Here is a 24962-nt window from a genome sequence, read left to right as displayed (position 1 = left end):
CGGGTCATGAACAATAACAAAAGAACATTTTTAACCATTTGTTTTACATTTAACATTTTTCAAATTTCAATACAGTTTAATACTTCGAATTTGGTGCAGTTTGCACATAGTAAGAAATTACAATCAGCGTCTTTGCCGGAGCACCAGTTTCGTAATTTTAACGTGTTGAACTCTTTTAAACGCTTGTTATATCACTATTGGCGATTAGATAAGCCAACAATAAAGGAACAATGTGCACAGCTTTGAGATAACGATTCCTAGTTATCGCACAGCGGTAAACTGAACGCCGATTTAATCTCCTAATAACTTTTCAAAAATATTTTATGGACGTTTCACTTTCAACGTTAGATGCGTTATTTGGTGTAGAATGCAAACATGCATCTACTTTTTTTTTCGCGTACATTACCTCCGGAGGATTTTACGTTCATATCGTCGTCTTTCATTCGAAAAACTCGGTCTGTTTGACTTTCACATAGAGATAATCAATCCGGTTAATCGCATATTTCGTTGAAAATTGATGCGAATATCCGGTTTATGCGATAAACCGGTATGCGATTAACCGGACGATTTTTTTAACAAACGTTGGGCGATGGTTTGGGATTTTTGATTGCGATGCAATTAAACGGATTATGCGATTAACCGGTATGCGATTAACCGGATTCGTCTGTAGTATAAATCTGCTTCATTAGTATTATTTTTAGGCAAGGCACAAGTATATATATTGAACATAGAAAATATTTATTAGATCTTCTATTCATGCCCCTAAATTTAAATCATTGTTAAACAAAAAAAATGCCATTGAGAATAAGATAATTAAGAGTTTTAATATTAGATTATAAGTTTTAATGCAATTCATTTTATAAATGGCCCAGTCCAGATGAAGGAGTTTTTAGTGGTTGCAGAATGTAAAGTTTCTTTAGCCATTTGTCCTATGCAGATGGTTTTTATTGTAGTCTTGCAGAAAATAATTTTTTTATGTGCAAAAATTGAATAAGATTGCAAAAGGTTTCAATGACCAAACCAAACTGAACTGGATTTTTTTGCTTCATAGCTAAAATAGTTTTTAGTTTTGTTTCTTCCTATAAATTTTGTTGATACTTGAAGAAAATTGTACTTTGACTGTAGCAGACTGTCCCAGTTGACAGATAAAAAGACAAAAGGTCAAGATGCCAATATTTATTGTCTATTTTCTTAATGTGTGGTCTGTTGATGACACAATATAAGGTGGTTACATGTATTACATACGGCTTTATGTTTACAATCAGGAAAGATGATTTGATGGACACAATATTAAAGGCACAATAGACAATCTTTTTGTGTTTATGGGGCACTTCCGGATCCAAACTCATCTAAAAAAATATATTTTTATGTTAGTTCCAGCCAGATTAAATTTTTTCTACAAATTATATCAAGCATACTTAAGTTCAACTCAAAATTTATGTTGTGGTTTGGAAATTCCTACCTGACAGAAGGTTATGCAAAGCATCTCTAATCATCGGCACTTGTGCCTTTAAACTCTGGAAATCTTGAACGAAATAGGTGTGGTCACTCACTCCACCAGATATTATCTGCAAACAAACATCACATATCTTTGTGAAATGTTTGCGAGATAACAACTACCAAATGTACACCACTACAAACGCGTACATAGCTTATGTTGTGTTTTAACTCTGCCTTTGTTGTCCAAACTAATCATTTCATTACAATATAATTTTTAATGAAAAACCTCAATTTCACTCAATCGTGCGTTTCCTACTCCTACGGCAAAGAATGTCACTCCAATTTCTTTTGCTGCCGTGATGATAGGCTGCAGCATATCAGGATCAGATGCACTAAAAACAGATTGATTATGTGAACTACTTCAATACAAGTGACAGAAGTTCACAATATAAAATCAGTGCAACATTATATTGTTAAGGTTGTGTGACAATTCGTGTGAAAAGGCAACTTATGTTTTCAACCACTTACCTTCCATCAGTGATGACAACAATTATCTTTTTGGTACAAGGGCTGTCAAATCTGTCTGATGACTTCAAATCGACTTGTATAGCTTTGCGGATTGCTGCAGCGGTGTAGGTTGTGTAACCATGATGCTGAATCTGATTCATGGCAGCCTGGGGGATTTAAAGTAGTGGTAAAATTATTACAAGATCTTTTAACTTACAACACTTACATTGAATCTTGAATAGGATGAAAATTGTCCAAGTGAAATTTCCGTGGTGATGTAACGCTGCTGGTTGGATGGCCTGGATATAAAGGTTTTAGTTTTGATCTGCGCTGTTTAATGTTCTTTACAAATGTATCATCAGCCTTTGCAGCAGCCAGTTTTCACTCAACGTTTGCATTACAGTATAACATTTTATTGGACAAACCTGCTTGATTGGTAATGTGAATATTGGATCACCCCAACTTTGTTATTCTTCAAATCGATTGTACCGACAACACTTTTGACAAAATCAATCATGATTACGAAGTTAGGTGAACTAATTGATGCAGAACCATCCATTAAAAACATCAGGTCCATGTTGTATGAGCTGCAACCTTTATTGAAAAAAAATAATAATAAGTGGATTAATTTCTGGTTGGTTGTGATCTGTATAAATTGCTTGTTGGTTGCGTCCACTTACCTTGGGCATCAGTTGTGTTAAAACTTGTTGGTGAGATGGCTGAAATAAAGAAACTTAATTTAATACAGTTCAAGATTTTACTTTTACTTATACCAGTTGCAAATCTACACTGAACTACAATTACCTACTTGGTATGACAGGAGATCGCTCTATAGAAGCCAAGGCTGAAAAAAAAATATAGGTGTTTTTGAGTTGAATATTATTTTTAGTTATAAGCGAAAGTTTTGTATTAATTTATACCTAGACACTTTGGTAAGTCTGAACTTTTCCTCATCAACTCTGGTGTTAGATCCAAAATTTTTTGTATGTTGTTGTAAAATTTTCCAAGTGGCTGACTAAATCGAGCGAAATATGAAAAATCACATAAACCCTCGTACATTTGTGCCATGGAGTCAACCATAGACTTGTAAGACCTGAAAACATATGCATTGTATCTGAAGTTGCATTTCAACAAAAACTAACAAAAACAACAATATTTATTTAATTTTAGGTTTTTGTTTTTGAAGTCCTACTGCCAAAACTTAATTTTACTTTCCCAGTTTGTATGTTTCTTGAATATTTAACCATCATAAAGCAAATGTAGCAAACCTGCAAAACTCGACATCTGTTTTTGCTCGAATAACACTTGGAAGGAAATTCATCATTTGCTGAAGACCTTGTGTGAGTTTGGTCAGGTTACAGATATTCTGTGGCAGCGCACTTGCATCTCCCAATGATGTGGACATTGTGAGGTTTTCAATCAATTCATCGAGAAATCTTGAGTCAGATGAGCAAAATGCGTCGTATGTCGGCGACATGACATTTGTCATGTTCATGATGCTTTGTGTCATCATCTGTGACATGCAATAAGTTTATCCACCTTGAGATACTTAACTTACAATAACTTTATGCCAATTACAGCTCAATGTGTTTTGCTAGCATTTATATCTTTAAAAATAGTTATGCCAGAAGCTGGATGTTAAATAAGATATGCAGACCAGTGGCATTAAGTGCCCTTGTAAAGGTCTTTTACTGTGTTTGATATTGATTGTGATACCCAAGCTAACCCAAGCCAAAGTGGGTTGAAACGAAATATCAACCAACCTCTGCGGCGACTCCCATAGTTCCAAGACCAAATGAAATAGTTTGTTTCGTTCCAGTCGAGCAAATAAGAAGGGACTCCTTCACACAATGATTGTAGTAATTCATGTTGGTTCTGTAGATTTATTCACAATCAATCATACATGATTTGTGGCAAGTAACTTCAACTTTCAGTTTAACCAACCTGCATTCATTTATGTCGCCATATGGAAAGTCGTTTAAGAACAAAGTTGAACAAATCCAAGTTTTATCGTAATATTCCCTGAATGTACAACCAGGTAGGAATGGGACGTCATTATTTGGGCATTTGTTGTCGGCTGTAGAAAGACACGAGGCTTTAAGTTCACATTGTTGACAGTATTACAACCCTTTGAAGTTATTGTGAAAAACACTTACAATCTGATTGGTTTAATCTTTTCTAAAATGTTTGTTGTGTTTTTGGCAGTTTTTGTGTTTTTTGCAGTAACACTTACAACTTAATATTTAAAGGTTTTATTATTAGATTTTGATTCAAAGACAATCCATGTAGTTGTTGTTTAAACTTACGCTGTGAAGCAGTTGTGGTGGATCTGGTGCTTATCACTGTCACTACAACAAGGTATAAGTTTGTTATAATGTGATTTGTGGAGGAATAAAAAACATTAATTTATTTGGTCAATCTAAAAATTTGTGTTGAGGTGTACTGCAAACACATAAACATTACCGGTTGTTGATTGTGTTGTCGTTTCACGTGTCGTCCTCGCTGTGGTGGAAACAGGTGCAACTAAACAGAAAATACATAGTTTGTAAGACAAACAAGCTTAATATACGCAGCTTTATATACACTTGGTGTTGATATGCTCAGTCAATTTTTTGTCAAATTTAACCAACTGTAAAACTTAAAACTTTATGTCGACCAAATTACAGGAGGTTTTAGCAAAATGAAGTGGGTTGTTGGTTTCAACCTTTACATGCGATAAATAGTTGGTGCAGCTACACACTTTGGAACAACAAGAACTTACTCTTTTTGTAACGAATAGCGAATCCACGCTTTGTGAGTGTGTTGTCTGAAGTAAACATCAGCTTTACACCATTCCCACTGGATGTCAGGTTCATTGGGGTTTGTGTTGGAGAGTGTAACAGTGGGCTGGATTCATGGCGGCCATCGAAAATCTACACAAAAACATATTTAATGGAAAAGTCAATCAGAAGATATTTCTGTCAGGGGAAAAAATATGTTAAAGCCCAAGTGCATGTGAATGTTAGTGTGGTGAAAGCCTCTTAGTTTAATTTGTAAAGAAAGTTGTGGCATTAGAAAAAATAAAGTTATTTTTTTGTTAGTTTTTACAATTTTAGTTTTTTTCTGCAGTTGGGACTTGGATTTTAGATTTAAGCATTAATGGTTTTTTTTTGTTTAAATGTTTAATTTAGTATTTTACCTGCAAAGTATCACAACAAGTTTCCACGCTTATTTCAGTGATTTCGATTTGGATGGTGGAGCCGGGCTCAGGGGAGATGATCAGCCATTGGCACTTTGCTCGGCTCGGATAATTTTCAGGAAACATCGGGGAGTAGAGTTGTTGCCATGACGATGTTGCTTCGGAGGTAAATCCACAGGAATTGCGAGAAAGATTGCCAGCTGTGAACAACAGAGGTATTTACACAATCATATAATATTTGTGATGTCCTGCTACACAAAAGCAATGTACTATCTTTTGTATGACACAAGTTGTAGCGAGTGCATATAAGCCCCATACAAGCAAAATAGACATACACCAACTAACCAGGAACAGAATATGCTGAAGCCAAGAATCCTGGCCTTGTTACAGTTGAGTCTGATGTGAAATTAACGACCAGCATTCCTGTTGTTGTTCGAAACTTCATTTCATCACCAGACATGCTTTGCAGTTTTGTTATGAGCCTTCTGTCTTCTCCATCAAAAAGCTTTATGAGACAAATAACAAAGTTGAAAATATGTTAAATTCTTACCATTGTTGAAAATTTTACCTCAACATAATCACAGCAAACTTCAATGTCCATTTCTTCCAAACTAAACTCAATTTCATGGTCCGCAGGCGCAATTAATGTCCAAGTGCAAAAAGTATCTTTTGGGTAGTTTTGGGGGTAATTTGGGGATGCTATGCCAACTGGGTCATTTTCAATTCGACCAACAAACCCACATGTCAGGTTTCCAATTCCAACAACTAAAACATAAAATATATTACTCAAATTTCTTAAATATTGGGAGCAAGTGTGTATATTGATGATTTTGACACAAACCTTGTGTGGTTGCAGATGTTGGTGGAATTGGTTTTTCTTCTTTTGCAACTGCGTGTAAATTTTTTTGTAAAACATAAAATCCATTGGTTACATAATTACTTACCCAACTCGAAAGTTCCCCGGAAACCCGATCTTTGTACGCTTCTGTCGCTATGGAATAAGATGTCTATGGAAGTGGCATCGACCTCAAATGTTTGGTCACTTAAGGTTCCGAACAGTTTATGAACCTCTGTTCCATCAACTGATATCTAAACACCCATCAATGTTTAGTATTTATAACAATTCACTGGCATAGTATGCAAAAGCACAATGTCAGGACGACAAACTACACAAATCTCACCCTAAGATAGTCACAACATGTTTCGGTGGTGAATTCCTGAAAGTTGAATCGGACAAAGTAACTTTGCCGACCCCCGATCGTCCAGCTGCAATCTTGATTTGCTGGGTAATTATACGGCCATCGGGGTGACGCAAAAAATTTCGTGGTCAAACTTGCTTCTGCATGATTTCCACATTCCATAACTATGATGTCATAATCAAGTAAAAATGTGCTTTTTGTGTGACAAAAACGTTTTTGCAAAAGATTTGTGAAGATACGTTTACCATCCTTCAAACATAAGCAGAATTTATTTGTGGATACTAGATTCTACCACACTAATCTCTTTTTGTTATTTAATATTTGTAAACTTCTTGGTCAGTAACTTACATGCATGTAGCTGTGGCGATGTTGTTTCTGAGGCAGTTGTTGTGGTAACCAATGGAACTGAAACATTTTGTGGAGTTTAAAAACTGGAAGTGAGATGTTAGGTATTTTGCATGGAACTGGTTTGTGTTTTTTACTTTGCAGTGAAAACTTTTCACAAGTTTATGGAGAGAAAATATTTTGTTCTTCAGTATTGAGCTATGTGCTGTTTTCAGCAGAAAAAGTTGTGTAATTTGACCTTTAGATTTCTTCTACTTACCAAGTGTTGAACATAAGTTTTAAATCAACTAGTTAAATTTAGGTTTGTAGTTACCAAGTTTGAATGAGCCATAAAATCCACTTTTCTCTAAACTTCCATCACTGTGAAACAAAAGTTGAAGGTTTGTGACATCATACTGCTCGATTGTGTTGTCTGTGTTCCCTGCAAATCTGTTAAGTTGAGAACCACTGCTTGAAATCTGATGAAAAAGTATTGGTTTTGTGACTGAAGGTATTTTGCTTGTCCTGACACCCGACATGAGCATACGATTTTTGCAACGTGTTACTTAAACTTGACTAAATGTAGGAATATATTAATGAATATATTAATATAACAGTTTATTCACCTCTAAGTAGTCGCAGCAAGCTTCTGTATTAAACTGAGTAAAGTTGAATTGAATTGCAAATCCATCCTGTCCAACAATATTCCATCGGCAATCTTGTCGACTCGGGTAATCACCCGGCCAACCTGGTGATGCGATGGTTTGTGGCGATAAACTTGCTTGTGTTGTTGAGTTGCATGACAGGAATGTTGGTGAAGGAGCTGTTGTTTGGGGAAAACCAAAGCATTAGAATGTGAACCTGCCCCTTGAAATAATCTAAGCTGTATGATACAACACAGCATATAAATTTTTTATACTTTTAAGAATTTTAAGTGAATACTGATTGAACACTCATTTTATTTATTTGAATCAGGATTGTGAACCCAAGCCTGTCAGTTGGTAAGATAAAACTGCCTAATCAGATGTTCTGTAAAATTGCACCATTAAGCTTAGCAAATTAGCATGATGTTTTAAACTTTCAAAGTTTGTACACAGTACCAACTTTGACCACAAGGTGTCACTGTTAGATCAGTGCCAACATTTTTTATCTGCTTACTTGATGTTTGTTGGGATGATGAGGTTGGGATTGTTGTGGGAACTGCTAGTGTGGAAACTGGAATATAAAATGTATTTGAAAGCTTTATTTCTTATTCATTCACATTTAAAACACTCATACCATATTTACTTACCAATTTTAAACGAGCCATAAAATCCACTTCTTTGAAAACTTCCATCACTATGAAACAGAAGTTGAATGTTTGTGACATCATACTGTGTGATTATGTTGTCTGTGTTTCCAGCTATTCTTCGAAGTTGTGAACCACTGCTTGAAATCTGAAAATTATGTAAACAACGAAAATGAGGAACTTGGGAGTAAAATTTGAATCAGATTGTGCTGTTTGTGACATAATAAAGGCATGTAGTCTGTTTTTCCACGGAAACTTCGTGACTAGAGAAGCTCATGTTTGATAGAACAGCTTATTCACCTCTAAGTAGTCACAGCAAGTTTCTGTGTTGAACTGAGTAAAATTGAACTGAATTGCAAATCCATCCTGTCCGACAATATTCCATCTGCAATCCTGTCGACTTGGGTATTCACCCGGCCAACCTGGTGATGCGATGGTTTGTGGCGATAAACTTGCTTGTGTCGTTGAGTTGCATGACAGGAATGTTGGTGAAGGAGAAGTTGAATTGTCATCAACTGAATATAACAAACATGGTCTGTAATTTTAAGTTGCAAGTTGGATTTTATTCATGACAGAAATAATACAAATGTTATTTTTAAACCTTGCATCTGTGGATTGTGTTGGTTTAGTGAAACATCAAATTATAGATGAGGGATAGCAAATTATCCAAACCTGCAGTGTACGATATTCTGAATCCACGATATTGAATTCCAAGGTCAGATGTAAAGCGAAGTGTGACCGTTGGTGTCTTTGATTGATACAAAGTTCCCCTTGCTACTGAACCTGCCCATGTTGCAGTTTGCCGACCGTCGTCATAAAACTAAAAAGTTAAAGTTAGGAACAGTGAATGATAATAAGCAAGCAGGTCATGAAAGCGAAACTTTGTTCAATAAATTAGTTTTTTTACCGCTGAACAATGATCTTGTACCAGAATAACTTACAATGAGTTTGTCGCAACAAGTTTCAGTGATGAACTCCTGCACTTGAATAACAATGTGAGTTCCTTCTGGTGCTTGAAGGTAAACCATGCACAGAGAATTTGCATTGTACGGACTGGGGTAGTTTGGTGATTCAAGGAACTTTGTTTCTGATGTTGCTGCAAGCCTTGCATCACACGATCTTGTAGTTGCTGTGATAATTTTTATTACAAAAATTCATTAGTTACACAAACATGAAATTAGTCACACAAACATGAAAGCAACAAACCAGTAGTTGTGGGTTCCGTAGATCTGGTGTCAGGAACTGAAAAACAGAAAGATCCCATATTAGGATGCTCAAGCATAAGTTTACCCCATGCAAAAGATAAGAGTGTTTTTATAATTGGCACTTTACATAACAACACAGACTCTTTGGTCTGCAAAATATATATTCACAGGGTGATACTTGGCACATTAAATGCACAGTGTTTTATGTTATCTATGGTAGGCCTACCATATTTCCATCCCCAAAAAGGAGGACACATTGTTGAAAAGAACATGAAAAAATACTTAAAGACCACCCAAAAATAAAAGCCTTTAGACGGTATTGAATTATAGTTCGAATAAAGTTTAACGTTTATCACATCACCACACGAAAATAACCTTCTTTTTATCAAAAAAATTCACCTGTAGTCTTCAAAAAATAAGCTGAAGATGTATATTTGGCTGTTTTCAAAGGCTTAATTGTCACATATGTATTTGGTAAATCAGAAATTCTTTAAAAAGGAGGACATTTGGGTACTTTTTCTTGTCCTCGGAGGACAACTTGGTTTTTGTTAAAAAGGAGGACATGTCCTCCAAAAAGAGGATGTATAATAGGCCTAATCTATGGTACACATTGTTCTGGTAATATCAACATTAATTCGTTTGCCCAGCAATTAACTGCAGACAGTTGGTTTTCAGTATGCAATAAATTGTCTACAAGATGGTCCAGTGATTGGAGCAACCAACTTGTGCTCACAAGGTTGTTGGTTCTGATCCCATTGACCTTTCTTTGAGCAAGAGACTTTAGCACATTACTCAAACCCACAGGAACCAAATTAAAAAAAAAGTTGAAATACAGTTGGGATTAGCATTCAACAAAACATATTGTATGTTAAAAGTTTGCAAGTGTTTAAAAAATGTTACCCAAAACAAAGCTCGCAGCGTAGCCTGGGTTTGTGACATAAGGGTCAGAGATGAACGTGACAGTTAAGTGTCGACTGGTGGATGTGTAAGTTCGGTTTCTCGTAATCAATCCTTGAATTCGAGCCAATGGTGCTATTGTACTTAAGTGACTGTCAAAAATCTGGAAAAACAAAAGTTAGTAAATGATAAGGACATAAAGATGTTGCCGATTTCATGTGCAGTAAATTTTAGAGTGTATTGTTTAAAAGGATCCTATGAATGCATTTGTCTGGCAGAGTTGCATATTAAATATTGTCTCGCAAAGATGTAAAATAAAACTTTGCTGTTCTAAAGATGTAACACTATTTATCGATTTGCATGCATATGAAGCTATAAGAATATTGTATCATTTATGTGTTTACAGCAGTGTGGTTGTTTATGCTGACAAATTCTTCGCTCTGCAATTTAACAAAACTTTTCTCAGCTTCTTTATACCTCCATATAGTCACAGCAACTTTCTGTGTTTCCTGCGTATACTGTGAGTTCAACTTGGTAACCTCTGAAAGCTCGCAATGTCCAACTGCATCGTCGATTAGAAGGGTAACCTGTTGGATACCCAGGAGTGGTGAAAGTTCTCGGATAAAATGAAACGTCCGTGTTGAATCCACAAACATCTAAACCAATGTGTGCACAATTTGTTGATGGCAATTTACATTTGGTGTTTTTGTGAATATTGAAGTTTTTTTGCAAACTCACCTTCTCGTCTAGTGCTCACACTATCGCTTGTCGGCGATACTCCTAAAGTAGAGCAAAGGTCAAGAAACATTCAATCAACTTACAAGGGTAAATTTTTTTCACAAACCTGTTGGTTGTTCAGTTTCTTTTGATACTGCAAACAAATCAAGGGTTACTTATCCATGTGTGGGAAGATATAAATGCCGAAAATATTACCTGCTGTTACAGTTGCTGTGAAACCTTCATCAGTAAGTGATGAGTCGCTAAAGAATATCAGAGAAATGTAATTGCTGGATGAGAGCTGTAAGGCTTGAGATCGACCGACACTTCCTTTCAGCTCATCAATCAGAAGTTCGCTGTCTTCTGTTCGGTTGGAGTTGTACAACTGTAGAATATATTGTTAAGTGGTTAGTATGTTTTTCTTCCGGATGAAAGTCAGTGGTTTAAATTATCTCAGCATTTACACTTGGTGTGATTGACTTCTGGGCCACGGAAGTTGTATATATATACATTGTTTAGTTGAAACCAGTTTGTGTTGTCATCAAATATACCATCTGTGTATACATTCTGTATAATTAGGAACTCACCCTAACACCATCACAACATGATTCCGTTTGGAAACTAGTAAAGTTGACTTGTATCTTATATTGACTTGGTGCAGTCAAAACCATCCAACAATTCTGGCTGTTTACATAATTGTTTGGGTAATTTGGTGAAGTGATCACCACAGGACTGCCGGGGGTGATTGTGACATCATAGTCGGAGCAAACTAAACAAATTATTGTGATGAAAGTTGTGGTTATAGAATTGCTAGTCGTGGCATCCTTTTACAAACAATACTTTTGTATACATGATGTTTTATTTGTTGTTTTTATGTAGTGCGCCTCATTTAAATCAATCAGCTTACACTAAAAACATTGTGTTTTAGTAGACATCTAAGATTATAACTGTAAATGAAGTTACTTACATGATGCAGTCACTTCTTCGGGGCCTAAAAACAAGTGAAAAGTTTTTTAAGGTAGTTTTAGGTAATTTCATAAGCAGATTTTTCAAATATGCACCGGTGATTGTCATTGGTGATGTCATAGTTTGTGTTGTTGATGTCATAGCTTCTGTTGTGACATCATTACACAGTCTTGTGTTACAACATGATGCAGCACAATGGGTAATATTGAGTCCTAGGCTAGCGGCGACACCAAGTGTTGAAATGGAAGAACATCCATCGAGTTGACACGATCCAGTCGGTACGCACATTCCCATTGTTACTTGAGATGAAACTTCTGTGATAAGAGAAAATAAATATTTACAGATGAATCATTACTGGGAAGGAAGTTGATTAACACACAAACCTCCTAGTGGTCCTATGGCCATTGTTGCGTTGGCAGTAAGCAAGAGACAACTTCCTTCAAAACAATCGATTTTTCTGCGTTCATTCACAACTTCTCTACCCATGGCTTGTACTTTTTGTAATAACCAGCATTTCAAGCCACCACCTTGAAGAACAATAGTATGTTATTTCAAAAGTGAGTGAGTACTAAAGCAACATCAGTTTATCTTAAATCACATGTAGATGGATTTATTAGATGGACAACCTGAAGGTTTTGTTGTTGATACATTTTCAGTTGTAGTTTCCAATTCACTTGTTCCATTGGAAGGAACTGTAACAGAAAAGTATGAATTGAGGAGTTTTGACATTTTGTGAGTTTGCTGATTGTGTTTGTTGCATTGATACCTGCTGATATTGTGGCATTGAAACCCGAATACTGGAAACTGCCATCACTTCTAAATCTGATCGCAATCTTGTTGCTACGTGAATATTTTGTAACATTGGATTGCTGTCCCTTCATTTGATCAATAAACTTTCGGGCATTTACTCTTTTTTCATCTGAATCATAGATCTAAAAACAATTTTGTTAGGCTTCCAACTATTAAACAAATTGTTGCAATCCACAAAATGATTCTTACGTAAAGTACGTCACAACATGATTCAGTTGAAAACTGATCAAAATCAAGCTGAACAAGAAATCCTGGTGTTGTTGTCACAACCAACCAACAGTCACTACTTGGTGAATATGAATTCGGATAATTCTCTGATGTCATTGTTAAAGTGTTTCCAGGGACAATAGTGACATCACTGTCTTGGCAAACTGAACAAAGAACACCCATTATGACTTTTTGCTGTTTGTATTTTGAATGATACAAACAGTGTTTGTTCATTGTACAGCTGCAGACAGACTTTCATAAACATCTCACACACTTATCCTTTTACTAACTTGACTTTAACATACGCATAAGGTTTACCTGTGACTTGCGGAGTTTGTGCACTGCTTGCAGAATCTGTGGAAAATATTAAATCAATAAAAGCATTATAATTTGTTTGTGCTGCAATTCCTACTTGTTGTTGCAGTTGGTAATGTCATAGTTTGTGTTGGTGATGTCATAGTTTGTGTTGGTGATGGCATAGTTTCTGTTGTGACATCATTACACAGTCTTGTGTTACAACATGATGCAGCACAATGGGTAATATTGAGTCCCAGGCTAGCGGCGACACCAAGTGTTGAAATGGAGGAACATCCATCGAGTTGACACGATCCAGTCGGTACGCACATTCCCATTGTTACTTGAGATGAAACTTCTGTGAAGTAAATATTTACAGATGAAACTTTTGCTGAGAAGGAAATTAAGACACAAACCTCCTAGTGGTCCAAAAGGCATTGTTGCATTGGCAGTAAGCAAGAGACAACTTCCTTCAAAACAATCCACCTCACTGCGTTCATTCACAACTTCTCTACCCATGGCTTGTACTTTTTGTAATAACCAGCATTTCAGTCCACCACCTTGAAGAACAATAGTATGTTAATTGCAAACAAGTGTGTACTAGAGATACTGAGATTGGCATAAGTTTATCTTAAATCACATGCAGATGGATTTATTAGATGGACAACCTGAAGGTTTTGTTGTTGATACACTTTCAGTTGTAGTTTCCAATTCACTTGTTCCATTGGAAGCAACTGTAACAGAAAAGTATGTTGTCATTTTTCACTACACAAAATGGATGACATGACAGTTAAGAGCATGGATTCTGTGTGAATTGAGGAGTTTTGACATTTTGGGAATTTGTTAATTGTGTTTGTTGCTTTGATACCTGCTGATATTGTGGCATTGAAACCTGAATACTGGAAACTGCCATCACTTCTAAATCTGATCGCAATCTTGTTGCTACGTGAATATTTTGTAACATTTGATTGCTGTCCCTTTATTTGATCAATAAACTTTCGGGCATTTACTCTTTTTTCATCTGAATCATACATCTAAAAACAATTTATAAGGTTTCCAACTATTAAACCAATTGTTGCAATCCACAAAATGATTCTTACGTAAAGTACGTCACAACATGATTCAGTTGAAAACTGATCGAAATGAAGCTGGACAAGAAATCCTGGTATTGTTGTCACAACCAACCAACAGTCACTACTCGATGCATAGGAATTCGGATAATTTTCTGATGTCATTGTTACAGTGTTTCCAGGGACAACAGTTACATCACTGTCTTGGCAAACTAAACAAAGAACACCCATTATAACTTTTTGCTGTGTGTATCTTAAATGATACAAAAATGGTATGTGTTCGTTGCTCTGCTGCAGACAGACTTTCATAAACATATCATATTCTTATCACTTTACTAACTTTAACACATGGATGAGGTTTACCTGTGACTTGCGGAGTTTGTGCACTGCTTCCAGATTCTGTTAAAAATATTAAATCAATAAAAGCATCAAAATTTGTTTGTGATGCAATTCCTACTTGTTACAGTTGGTGATGTCATAGTTTGTGTTGGTGATGTCATAGTTTGTGATGATGATGTCATAGTTTGTGTTGTTGATGGCATAGTTTCTGTTGTGACATCATTACACAGTCTTGTGTTACAACATGATGTAACACAGTTGGTAACATTGAGACCCAGACTAGTGGCGACACCAAGTGTTGAAATGGAGGAACATCCACCGAGTTGACAAGTTGAAGTTGGGACGCACATTCCCATTGTTACCTGGGATGAAACTTCTGCCATGAAAGAAAATAAATATTTAAGATGAATCATTCGCTGAGAGGGAAATTAAGACACAAACCTCCTAGTGGTCCGAAAGGCATTGTTGCGTTGGCAGTAAGCAAGAGACAACTTCCTTCAAAACAATCCACCTCACTGCGTACGTTCATAACTTCTCTACCCATGGCTTGTACTTTTTGTAATAACCAGCATTTCAGTCCACCACCTTGCAGAACAATAGTATGTTAATTGCAAACAAGTGTGTACTAGAGATACTGAGATTGGCATAAGTTTATCTTAAATCACATGCAGATGGATTTATTAGATGGGCAACCTGAAGGTTTTGTTGTTGATACACTTTCAGTTGTAGTTTCCAATTCACTTGTTCCATTGGAAGGAACTGTAACAGAAAAGTATGTTGTCATTTTTTCTGCACAAAATGGATGACATGACAGTTAAGAGGATGGATTCTGTGTGAATTGACGAGTTTTGATAATTTGTGGGTTTGTTGATTGTGTTTGTTGCATTGATACCTGCTGATATTGTGGCATTGAAACCCGAATACTGGAAACTGCTGTCACTTCTGAATCTGATTGCAATCTTGTTGCTACGTGAATATTTTGTAACATTGGATTGCTGTCCCTTTATTTGATCAATAAACTTTCGGGTATTTACTCTTTTTTCATCTGAATCATACATCTAAAAACAACTTTGTGAGGCTTCCAACTATTAAACAAATTGTTGCAATCCACAAAATGATTCTTACGTAAAGTACATCACAACATGATTCAGTTGAAAACTGATCGAAATGAAGCTGGACAAGAAATCCAGGCGTTGTTGTCACAACCAACCAACAATCACTACTCGATTCATAGGCATTCGGATAATTCTCCGATGTCATTGTTACAGTGTTTCCAGGGACAACAGTTACATCACTGTCTTGACAGACTAAACAAAGAACACCCATTTTACTTTTTGCTGTTTGTATCTTGAATGATACAAATGGTATGTGTTCGTTGCTCTGCTGCAGACAGACTTTCATAAACATATCATATTCTTATCACTTTACTAACTTTAACACATGGATGAGGTTTACCTGTGACTGGTGGAGTTTGTGCACTGCTTCCAGATTCTGTTAAAAATATTAAATCAATAAAAGCATCAAAATTTGTTTGTGATGTAATTCCTACTTGTTACAGTTGGTGATGTCATAGTTTGTGTGGTTGGTGTCATAGTATCTGTTGTGACATCATTACACAGTCTTGTGTTACAACATGAAGCATTGCAGTTGGTAAAATTGAGACCCAATGTAGCAGCGACCCCAAGTGTTGAAATGGCGGAACATCCATCGAGTTGACAAGTTATAGATGGGACGCACATTCCCATCGTTACCTGACCTGTAAACTCTGCAATTGAAAAAATAAGTCGAAAATATTTTTTGAAATGAAGTGTGGTGAATGATAAAGTTTAGATTTGATACAAACCTCCTAGTGGTTCTATTGACATTGTTGCAGTTCCATTAAGCAAAAGGCAACTTCCTCCAAAACAATCTTGAACCCCACGTAAATTTACGTTTCCTGCACCCATGCCTTGAAGTTGTTGAATTTGCCAACATTGCAAGTCATCACCTGCAGAATATGTGGACTTTCAAAGCTGTTCAAGGACACTTTGTATGATATTAAATCCCCAGCATGCGAAGTTGTTTTCAATCTCAAATCAATTCAAGTGCATAACTCAGTGTTATTACATTTAGTCATATTCTTTTCAGTGACATTTGGGTGGAAAAAAAAAACCTTGAAGCAAACTCATAAATATATAGTCAAAAACAATATAGTTTACCAATCTGTAGTAATATCTTTCAGTGAAACAAATGTGGGTCATTGTTTTTACCTGGAGAAATCTCTTCTGGTTTGTCAGTTTCATTTCCTTCACTGATTGTTGGTACAAGCGTAACTGGGGCAGCTAAAACAATAAGAATTGAGGTTTAAAACTAACAACTGCTACCTTTGTTTCTTACACATGTCTGGTTTACTTATTAAAGTATAAGCTGAGAATTTTTTTTCTGAATACTTAGGAATGGTTAAAATTTTACTGGTTTTTCATTCTAACTAGAAGGGTGGCTTAGCACATATTGCCCTTGCATATACACTATAACCTATTTTAAAACATAAATATATTTCCTATGCTTATTTTGTATTGGGTCCCATATTAGCCATCGTCTTTTATAACTTTAGTCGTTTCTGCAGGCAAAAACTCATGGGTCCCCACACATGCAAAGTTGAAAATAATGCAATTCAAGAGATAACCATGAGAAAGTCGGGTGTTGTAAGGTAAAAATAATAATACTATGTAGAATACAAACTATAAAATTAGATTCACCCCAGATATTGTTTGAAGTATGTCCTATTTAACGTTTTAAAAAACTGACCCATTTTAGGGGGCTAGTAGGGCAACTAATTGGGTTCGACACACAAACAAAAAATATATAAAAACCACAATGACTCAATCAATAGTACTGCAAAATTTCAGCCCAATCCGCCAATGTTTAAAATTTCGACCACTAGAGGTGTTTTAAGCAACAACCGTTATTGTTTCTGACGTCATAGGGCTGTCAACAAGCCACTAACTGCCATGGCGCAAAAACGACCACCAAGCAACATACAACTGGTTCCCCTTGTAACACTATTGCTCCAAAGAAATCTTTCGTTTGTGGTGCCCAGTAACATACAAATATGTTTTACACTTTAGGGGCTTGTGAGGTAAATGTTAGGACTACAGGGTTGAATACAACAATCGACACCTATAAATGGCATACTATACAAGAAATCCAAATTTCAGCCAATTATGATACTGTTTGAAAACTCACCCATTTTAGGGGGCTAGCGGGGTAAATACTGGGGTTATCAACAAAAACAAAGTGGGATGCACATCTACATAACTATATCTACCATCTGTGTAAATTTCAGCTAAATCCATCAAACATTTGATGGAAAAACGAGTCGGACAAACTTTTGGCGAAAAATACCCATTTTAGGGGGCTAGCGGGGTAAATACTGGGGTTATCAACAAAAACAAAGTGGGATGCACATCTACATAACTATATCTACCATCTGTGTAAATTTCAGCTAAATCCATCAAACATTTGATGGAAAAACGAGTCGGACAAACTTTGGGTAAACACACCCATTTTAGGGGGCTAGCGGGGTAAATACTGGGGTTATCAACAAAAACAAAGTGGGATGCACATCTACATAACTATATCTACCATCTGTGTAAATTTCAGCCAAATCCATCAAACATTTGATGGAAAAACGAGTCGGACAAACTTTGGGAAGAAAAAAAACAGGAAGAAAAAAAAAGAAAAACAAACAAACAATTCGAGTAAAATCAATATGTGTCCCCTTCAGGGAAGGTAATAGAAATTACATCTTGCAGCAAATCTGATTTCGAATCCTCGTTCATTCACAGAACCATCAGATTTGAATTCCAGTTTGACAAAATTTTCAGTTGTGTAGAAATCATCGTTTGGGTTTGCCCCCGAAAACTCGGTTATTTCTTGCGACATGGAATCGTAAATCTAAAACCAAAATCTTTTACTGATGCAGCAATTTCACAAAGATCAGAGCACTAACCTTTAGTTTGTCGCAACAATTTTCTGTGTAAAAGTCAACAAAACCGATTTGGATGATAAAATTAGTTGGGGCTGTCACCACCCATTCACAAGTTTTTGCAGATGGGTAATTCCCTGGGTAATTTGGGGTTGTTATTGTTGGGTTGTGCCCTGGTTCTACTGTGAAATTTCCACCACAAGTGTTTGATGGTGTCACAACTGCACTTGGTGAAGTCACAACTACATTTGGTGATGTCACAGTGGGACTGTTACACATTGATTCTTGACAGCAGGTTATGTTGCAGTTTGTGACGTTGAGACCAATTGGACCAGCAGCAACTTGCGTGGAGATAAACGGGCATGTCAAGTTTGCACAATCTTCAGCTGGGATACACCCGGCCACGAAAACTTCCGCACTGACACCTAACAAACAAACTTGTTTATTACATGACAATGTACAGATTGATGCTTAATGGGAAAATACTAGTTTGTTTCAGTTCCAATAGTGTGTAGTTTGGCATATTCTTGGATCAAAAACACAATAATTTACAAACAATATTCCACACTATTATATCAGCACTATAACTGGGATTAAGAATCAATGCCTGATGTGGCTCTTTTCAAGACAGCATGTGGTTCTTGGACAATCTTACTTTGCCTCTTCTTAAACCGGGTATGTAGCACAAATGATGGATATTTTTTAAACTTACCATTAACTTGAGCTTCACTTATCATATGTACACAAGATTCAAAGTGACACGAAACAACTTCTTCCGAGTTGGACATCACCACATTTCCAACTTTAACTCGATTTATGCTGGCACAGGAGAAGTTTGAAACTAAAAAAGTTTATGTCGGTTGAAAATCTGACACAAGTCTAATGTTTAAAGTGTAATAATGTGTAGAAAAGTGGTAAAGCAGCAAGTGTGGCAAGTGATGTTCCTATGCTGCTGTGGTTTTATCTGTTTGATATTTGAAAACTAGAAGGGCTGTTTTACATATAATGCAACTGGATTGTCTGACATTAGGTTTAGAACACATTTAAAGTTGTTAATGGTGCATTTTTTAAAATACAGTGGTAACAAGTTTTATTTAAATCAGAGGCTGTTTTATTATTTGGTTGTGATTTGAAACAAAAATTAAGCAGGTACAAAAATTTTTGACACAAAGAAAAAGTTAAACAGACAACATACCTGGAATTTCAGTCTCAGTGCTTGAATCAACACCCATTGCAGTGACATTTACTTCTTCTAAATCTGGTGTTACTGTACACAAATAAATGTGGATGTGTGAAAGTTTTATTCATACTGCAGATGTTCTGCTTAGTTGCGTGTATCATATTTTGATTTGTTTATCACAAGAGTTATTTGTATTCTGTAAAACACACCTGCAGATAAGATGCCACTGAATCCTTGGTAGCTGATCGAGCCATCACTTCGAAATCGGAGAGCAAGTGTATTGCCAGGTGAATATCGGCTGGTAGGTACTCCACCTGTTGATTCAGCCCCTTTGAGTTGGGCAATTTCAGACCCATTAACTCTAGAGTCAAACAACTGGAAGAAAATAATGCTTTAAGAGAGTGATTTGGCTCCATGTAAATAGAAACTCACTGTAAGTTGATCACAACATCCCTCTGTGACAAAATAATTCAACAGCAATCTTAGTTTCATTCCTTCTGTTGTCGTAACAACCAACCAACAATTCAAGTCGTTTCCATAATTATTTGGATAGTTTATTGATTTTATGGCAACATTTCTTCCTGGCATCACAAAAACTTCGTTGTCCTCACAAACTGAAAAACGGCAATAAAACTTTAAAAAGTCTGTAACTTGGGCCTGAAACTCATTCAATAATTCTAAACCAGAACTATAAAAAAGCTTGGAAAAAAGGTTCACTTTTTACCTGTTACATTGGTCTTTTGCATACTAGCTGTTGTTTCTGAAAATATAAAAATAAATTACAAGGGACAGTAAAAAAGCCAAGTTTAACATTTAAATGAATATTTTTCTTACTCGGATGGGGAATTTCTGGTGAATCAATTTCTGCAACAAAATATTCCACAAAGTATTTCATCTTGTATTGTTAGTGTATAGTTATAAGTTACCATAAAATGATGAAGTAAATCCAGTTCTTTCAACAGAATTGTCCGAGTAAAAATTAACAAGAAGAACACCATTTGTTGAAATAAAACTTCTTCCAGAAACTTGACCAGCCAATTTATCCATTAACTTGGTTTTGGAATCACTGTCATAGATCTGTCCAGTTGAAAAAGTTTAATGAGGAAATTTTGATGAGATAAGATTGTCAATAACAAGTGGATGTGTTGAAATGATTTGAAAACCTTCAAGCGTTGCTTGTGATTTTAATTGGAGAAATAGTTGGTTTACTATATTTGTCAATAAGTCTGTGGCAATAGTTCAGATTTAAATTTTGTTTGATTTGGGAATTTTGTAGCAACAACACAGAAGAAAAAAACTAAAGTACTACATTTTAGGCCAACACATGGAATAGAAAATGTATGAAAGTTTTGTAAATGTGATTCACCTGTAGATAGTCACAACATATCTCGGTGTGAAATGTATCCAATGTAAAGTTGACTTGCTTGCCTTCACTAGCGCGAATCAGCCAATAGCATTCACTGTTGCTTGGGTAACCAGTCGGGTAGCCAGGCGACGTAATAGTTTGAGCGGTAATTGTAGCGGTTGCATTGAATCCGCAAGTTGCAGTTGGTTGGGTCGTGATTTTTAAATCTGCAAGGAAGCAATGACAACAGTTGTTCGACTTAAAAGTTTATGTATGTTTTTTAATTGTTAAACAACAAACCTGTGGTGGTGGGTGGTGAACTCGGAGCTGAAACCAAAAAGTCGGTCGTTATTTGAAGTGTATAAAATTCCGTAATAGACAAAAAGGTTTTGAAATCAAAACAAACTTGTTTTAAACTTTTGATTATTTACTGTGTGATTTTGTATCACACGTTTATTTGTTATTTCTTACCAAGAACCGCTGTGTAGTTTATGGAGAAACCATAGTACGGGAACGTCGCATCTGACGTAAATGTCGCTCTGACAATATTGCTCTGTGACGTCATAGAAGTGCCTCTCATCAGAATGCCAGAGTACACGTCACTGGGTTGTACGTCATCGTCGTTGTAAACCTGTTAACGTTGTGGTGAAATAATTCATGCATTGTTACGTACCTCACTTCGATAACCATACTTAACGAAGCAAGGCAATAATTTTAACCAGCAGCCGTAAACCACTCGGTTTCTGGCGAATAAAATATCAAAAATTTTAATGATAAAACGGCGGATTATTATCAACAAACATATCCATTGGTTTGGACGCAAAGCTTCGTGGCGTTAAATTTTATTTGTTCTGCTGTCAAAGTTGGGGTTATTTATTTACCTAAGTTTGTTGTTTTAAAACACTTTTGTCACTGTGTTAACACTTATGGAGTGAAAGGGTTGTTCGGTGCAGGTGGTCAAATCCTTAAGCTAAACGGTTCCGAGGATAACACAGGGCGATGTGGGTGCGATGTTTTTGCCTTGCAATACAGCGTTTGCGCAATAATTGACTATGGGAGAATCGACAGCCTACGTTTGGTGTTATGGGTCTTTTAAATAATACACCTAAGCAACTGAGAACAAGGTCAGGTAAAGGTCAACCTGATGGTCACGTGACAAACTCAACAGGCTGGGATATTCCGTGTGATCAACCGGTCAAACTTTGTTGTAATCACTTCTCCTTGCTTTGTAACATAAAAAAATTATCAGGTCGATTGAGGTAGGAATTTTGGCGGAAGTACTTAGTTGTGAAGTTTCCCCAGTCATGGAAAGTTTCTTGCGCCCCTCAAATGCAGGAAATTATCTGGGCAGAATTGACCGGCACTTGGCGTTTTTGTCGACTTTGTGCAAATCTTTGCAGCTATTCAATGTTAACTCTGCAACTTTCAAACCACTGCTGGCAAGGAGTGTAGAGATTGTTAAAAAAATGTTGCTTAGGGAATAATAAAAACACTCGGTTACTAAGAGTTTCCGAATTTTTCCGAACTTACCCGAAGTTTATCACAGCACAATTCGCTTCGGAAACTGTCAATCACAAACTGGATCACATGACCAGGCGGAGCAGCCATCAACCAATGGCATTCCTCATCGTCGCCATAGCTACCAGGCCAGCCCGGTGACGTCAGTACTTGCGTCACTCCCACCATAACGGTGAGATTGCGAGCGCCACACCGTGGTTGGGCTAGAAAAATAAAATGTAATTTTTAGCTTTGAAATAAATTCAACCAAAATTTTAGCTTCCTTACGTTCTGTAGCTGATCCTTCCGACATACCTGAGAAAAACAACAACAACAACGACGATAAATTAATATGTTAGCTTAGCATATGGGTGTATGCAGTGGTGAGATTCAAATTTTTTGTCAGTCGGTTCTATCGCAAAAGTCCTACTTTTCTGCCGGTTCTATCACAAAAAGTCCATTGACAGTAACCAGTAATGCTAACCGGTTCGCTGATCTTATAAATCTTCGTGAGACGGTTCTGTAGAACCGGTGCTAACCGGCTGAATCCCACCACTCGTAGTGTGAAAAAATCGTTGATACATGCTTTCTTATTTGTTTCGAACACTTGACAATGACAAACCTTGTGTGGTCGCCTCCGTGTCTATCGACTCAACGAGTGACGTCACACTTGACGCCACTGACGTCATTGCCTCGGTTACCATAGCTGCATTGGTGATGTCGATTATGGGCGAAGGGGTTGTCTGGGTTGCCGGGGAAACGGCGTCGTTGCAATAATCGGAATCGCAGCAGCTCGCCTGGCAGTTGCTGAATGAAACCTGCTGCGTCATGCTTCCCACGACGCCCGATGATTTCAGAGCACTACAATTAAGTTGTCCGCACTGAAGGGTCGGGATGCAGTTGCCAGTGACAACCGAACCACTGAGAGCTGAAACAGATATTTGCTGGATAAAAACATTGAGTCTAAAATAATAATTAAGCTTTGTGTTGCTTAGACCAGAGGTCGTCAACCGCCGTCCGCGAGGAGTTCGTTACCGGGCCGTATAATTTTCAGGGTAAATGCTTTAAAACATTTTGCCTTATATCCTGAGAGCCGTTTAGACGTTCTCATTGCTGAATATTTGTAGTTTAGGCCGGTCCGCGATAAAGTTTCAAAAACGGTCCGCAGTGCAAAAAAGGCGGACCCCTGGAGACCTGTAGTTGTTCTCACACACTTGCTGCTTGACAAGGAATGGAATTTTGACAATGAGAAAAGTTAAAAGAATTTTCTTGTTTGGTAAACTACGAACCAACATTGCAAGTAGAACAGATAAAAAATCACAGTTTCAAATCGTGTTAACCTCGCAAAACCTTTTCATTGGTAGAAAATTTCACTGTTTTACCTCCGAACCCTTGAACTTGCGATGTTGTGTCGGCTGAAAGACGGAAGCAGCTTTGTCCGGGACAGTCGTCTGGCTCCTTTTGATCCATAGCAACTTGACCGAGAACTTCGACCCTCAATATGTTGTAGCATCTTATACCTGGAACACGATTTTGTTTTAAACCGACGCATTGAAATTTGGTTTGAATGAATTTAAAACATTCTTACCTCGTGACGTAGATATGCAGGCGCATAACACCGCCACCAGGAGGCGGAAGACGACTCCTGACTTCATGGTACAACAAATTTCTATTTGATTAAAAATTTCTGCAAAAAAGTGTCGGATGAGCTTAAACTTAAATGTACTTCACCATTTCTCTACGTCACTGTACCGGGGTCGGTAACCAGCTTTGCGCATTCAACCGTGACCAACTTAAAGCCCGAACATTTCAAGTTGTTAGTTGTCACGCGAGATATTTTTTGGGCACGTCAAACGATTTGTGGGGTCATATTCAAGCATTTTTTTCAAGTTAGACATAATTTAAACCAAATGCGTATCTTTATAATTTAAGTTTGTTATGATGCAACAATGTTAAAATCCCTGCCTACAAACAGAATATGCCTGCTGGCCTACTGATTAGCCTACTGCATAAATCAACTGGCACTAACTACAATTGCACAAAAATGTCGGCACGCAAAGCACACGGTGATCAAAGTGGCCTGATTTCACGTTTGTTTCCAACTATGGACGCATCCGACCGTTCTTAGCATCTATATACACGGGTTGATGAAACCGCATAAATTCCCCACAAATAACTGGCGAAACCCCCGCGGGAAATAACTTCTGCGTGGGAGTAACACGCAAGTCGACATGTTACAAATGAAACATGTACAACACGTGATCAGCAATTCTGGTTAAGACTGGCGAGTTTTCGGTTGTTGATCGCGTGATGACATTTGAAGGAACACGGTATTTTCCGGCATAATTTTTATCTCAAAAACTTTGTCTCCCACGTAAATATAACCGGAATTCCGGACAAAATCACCTGCAATTTTTGGTTTTTCCTGGTGTTTGTTGAATCACTGCCTTCGAATTTTTTTAACAAACAAAAGTTTGACCAATAAATTAAAGTGTTACGAATAGATTTAAAGGCCGAAAACATATTTCAGCA

The 24962-nt window shown here is 36.9% G+C and overlaps 1 protein-coding gene across 6 annotated transcripts; it reads right to left on the bottom strand.

The window, feature by feature from the left end:
- Positions 1 to 1161: 1161 nt before the first annotated feature.
- LOC145204013 (CUB and sushi domain-containing protein 3-like) lies at positions 1162 to 24144 on the bottom strand. 6 transcript variants are annotated; one of them, XM_080076408.1, is made up of 75 exons: positions 24019 to 24143; positions 23813 to 23950; positions 23053 to 23358; positions 22719 to 22745; positions 22464 to 22654; positions 21405 to 21564; positions 21234 to 21260; positions 20955 to 21160; positions 20515 to 20665; positions 20423 to 20452; positions 20313 to 20348; positions 20021 to 20202; positions 19798 to 19963; positions 19604 to 19675; positions 19121 to 19249; positions 18433 to 18833; positions 18227 to 18377; positions 16691 to 16762; positions 16285 to 16428; positions 15991 to 16206; positions 15897 to 15932; positions 15567 to 15748; positions 15334 to 15499; positions 15135 to 15200; positions 14883 to 15026; positions 14560 to 14817; positions 14466 to 14501; positions 14133 to 14314; positions 13901 to 14066; positions 13701 to 13766; positions 13449 to 13592; positions 13151 to 13390; positions 13057 to 13092; positions 12721 to 12902; positions 12488 to 12653; positions 12348 to 12413; positions 12105 to 12248; positions 11817 to 12035; positions 11723 to 11746; positions 11343 to 11524; positions 10972 to 11140; positions 10883 to 10909; positions 10777 to 10818; positions 10516 to 10694; positions 10042 to 10201; positions 9143 to 9178; positions 8878 to 9065; positions 8609 to 8756; positions 8237 to 8451; positions 7940 to 8084; positions 7807 to 7863; positions 7275 to 7471; positions 6983 to 7127; positions 6673 to 6729; positions 6307 to 6488; positions 6070 to 6214; positions 5967 to 6014; positions 5694 to 5890; positions 5471 to 5630; positions 5126 to 5325; positions 4709 to 4859; positions 4411 to 4470; positions 4254 to 4295; positions 3892 to 4024; positions 3711 to 3822; positions 3216 to 3460; positions 2868 to 3040; positions 2756 to 2791; positions 2628 to 2666; positions 2373 to 2541; positions 2174 to 2246; positions 1969 to 2114; positions 1727 to 1832; positions 1463 to 1568; positions 1162 to 1349 (listed from the first exon to the last, which is right to left on the bottom strand). In XM_080076408.1, the coding sequence occupies exons 1-75, from the start codon at positions 24083 to 24085 to the stop codon at positions 1321 to 1323; spliced, it is 9894 nt and encodes a 3297-aa protein (XP_079932534.1). In that variant the 5' UTR covers positions 24086 to 24143; the 3' UTR covers positions 1162 to 1320. The 6 variants fall into 6 exon arrangements, with proteins under 6 accessions (XP_079932534.1, XP_079932537.1, XP_079932536.1 ...); XM_080076411.1 differs by lacking the exons at positions 12488 to 12653; positions 12721 to 12902; XM_080076410.1 differs by lacking the exons at positions 13901 to 14066; positions 14133 to 14314.
- Positions 24145 to 24962: the final 818 nt, after the last annotated feature.

The sequence above is a fragment of the Phallusia mammillata genome, chromosome 8 (genome assembly GCF_965637545.1).
Source record: "Phallusia mammillata chromosome 8, kaPhaMamm4.hap1.1, whole genome shotgun sequence".
Taxonomy (NCBI): Eukaryota; Metazoa; Chordata; class Ascidiacea; order Phlebobranchia; family Ascidiidae; genus Phallusia; species Phallusia mammillata.
Note: the sequence above shows the minus strand (reverse complement) of the source record. Positions and strands in the feature narration are given on the sequence as shown.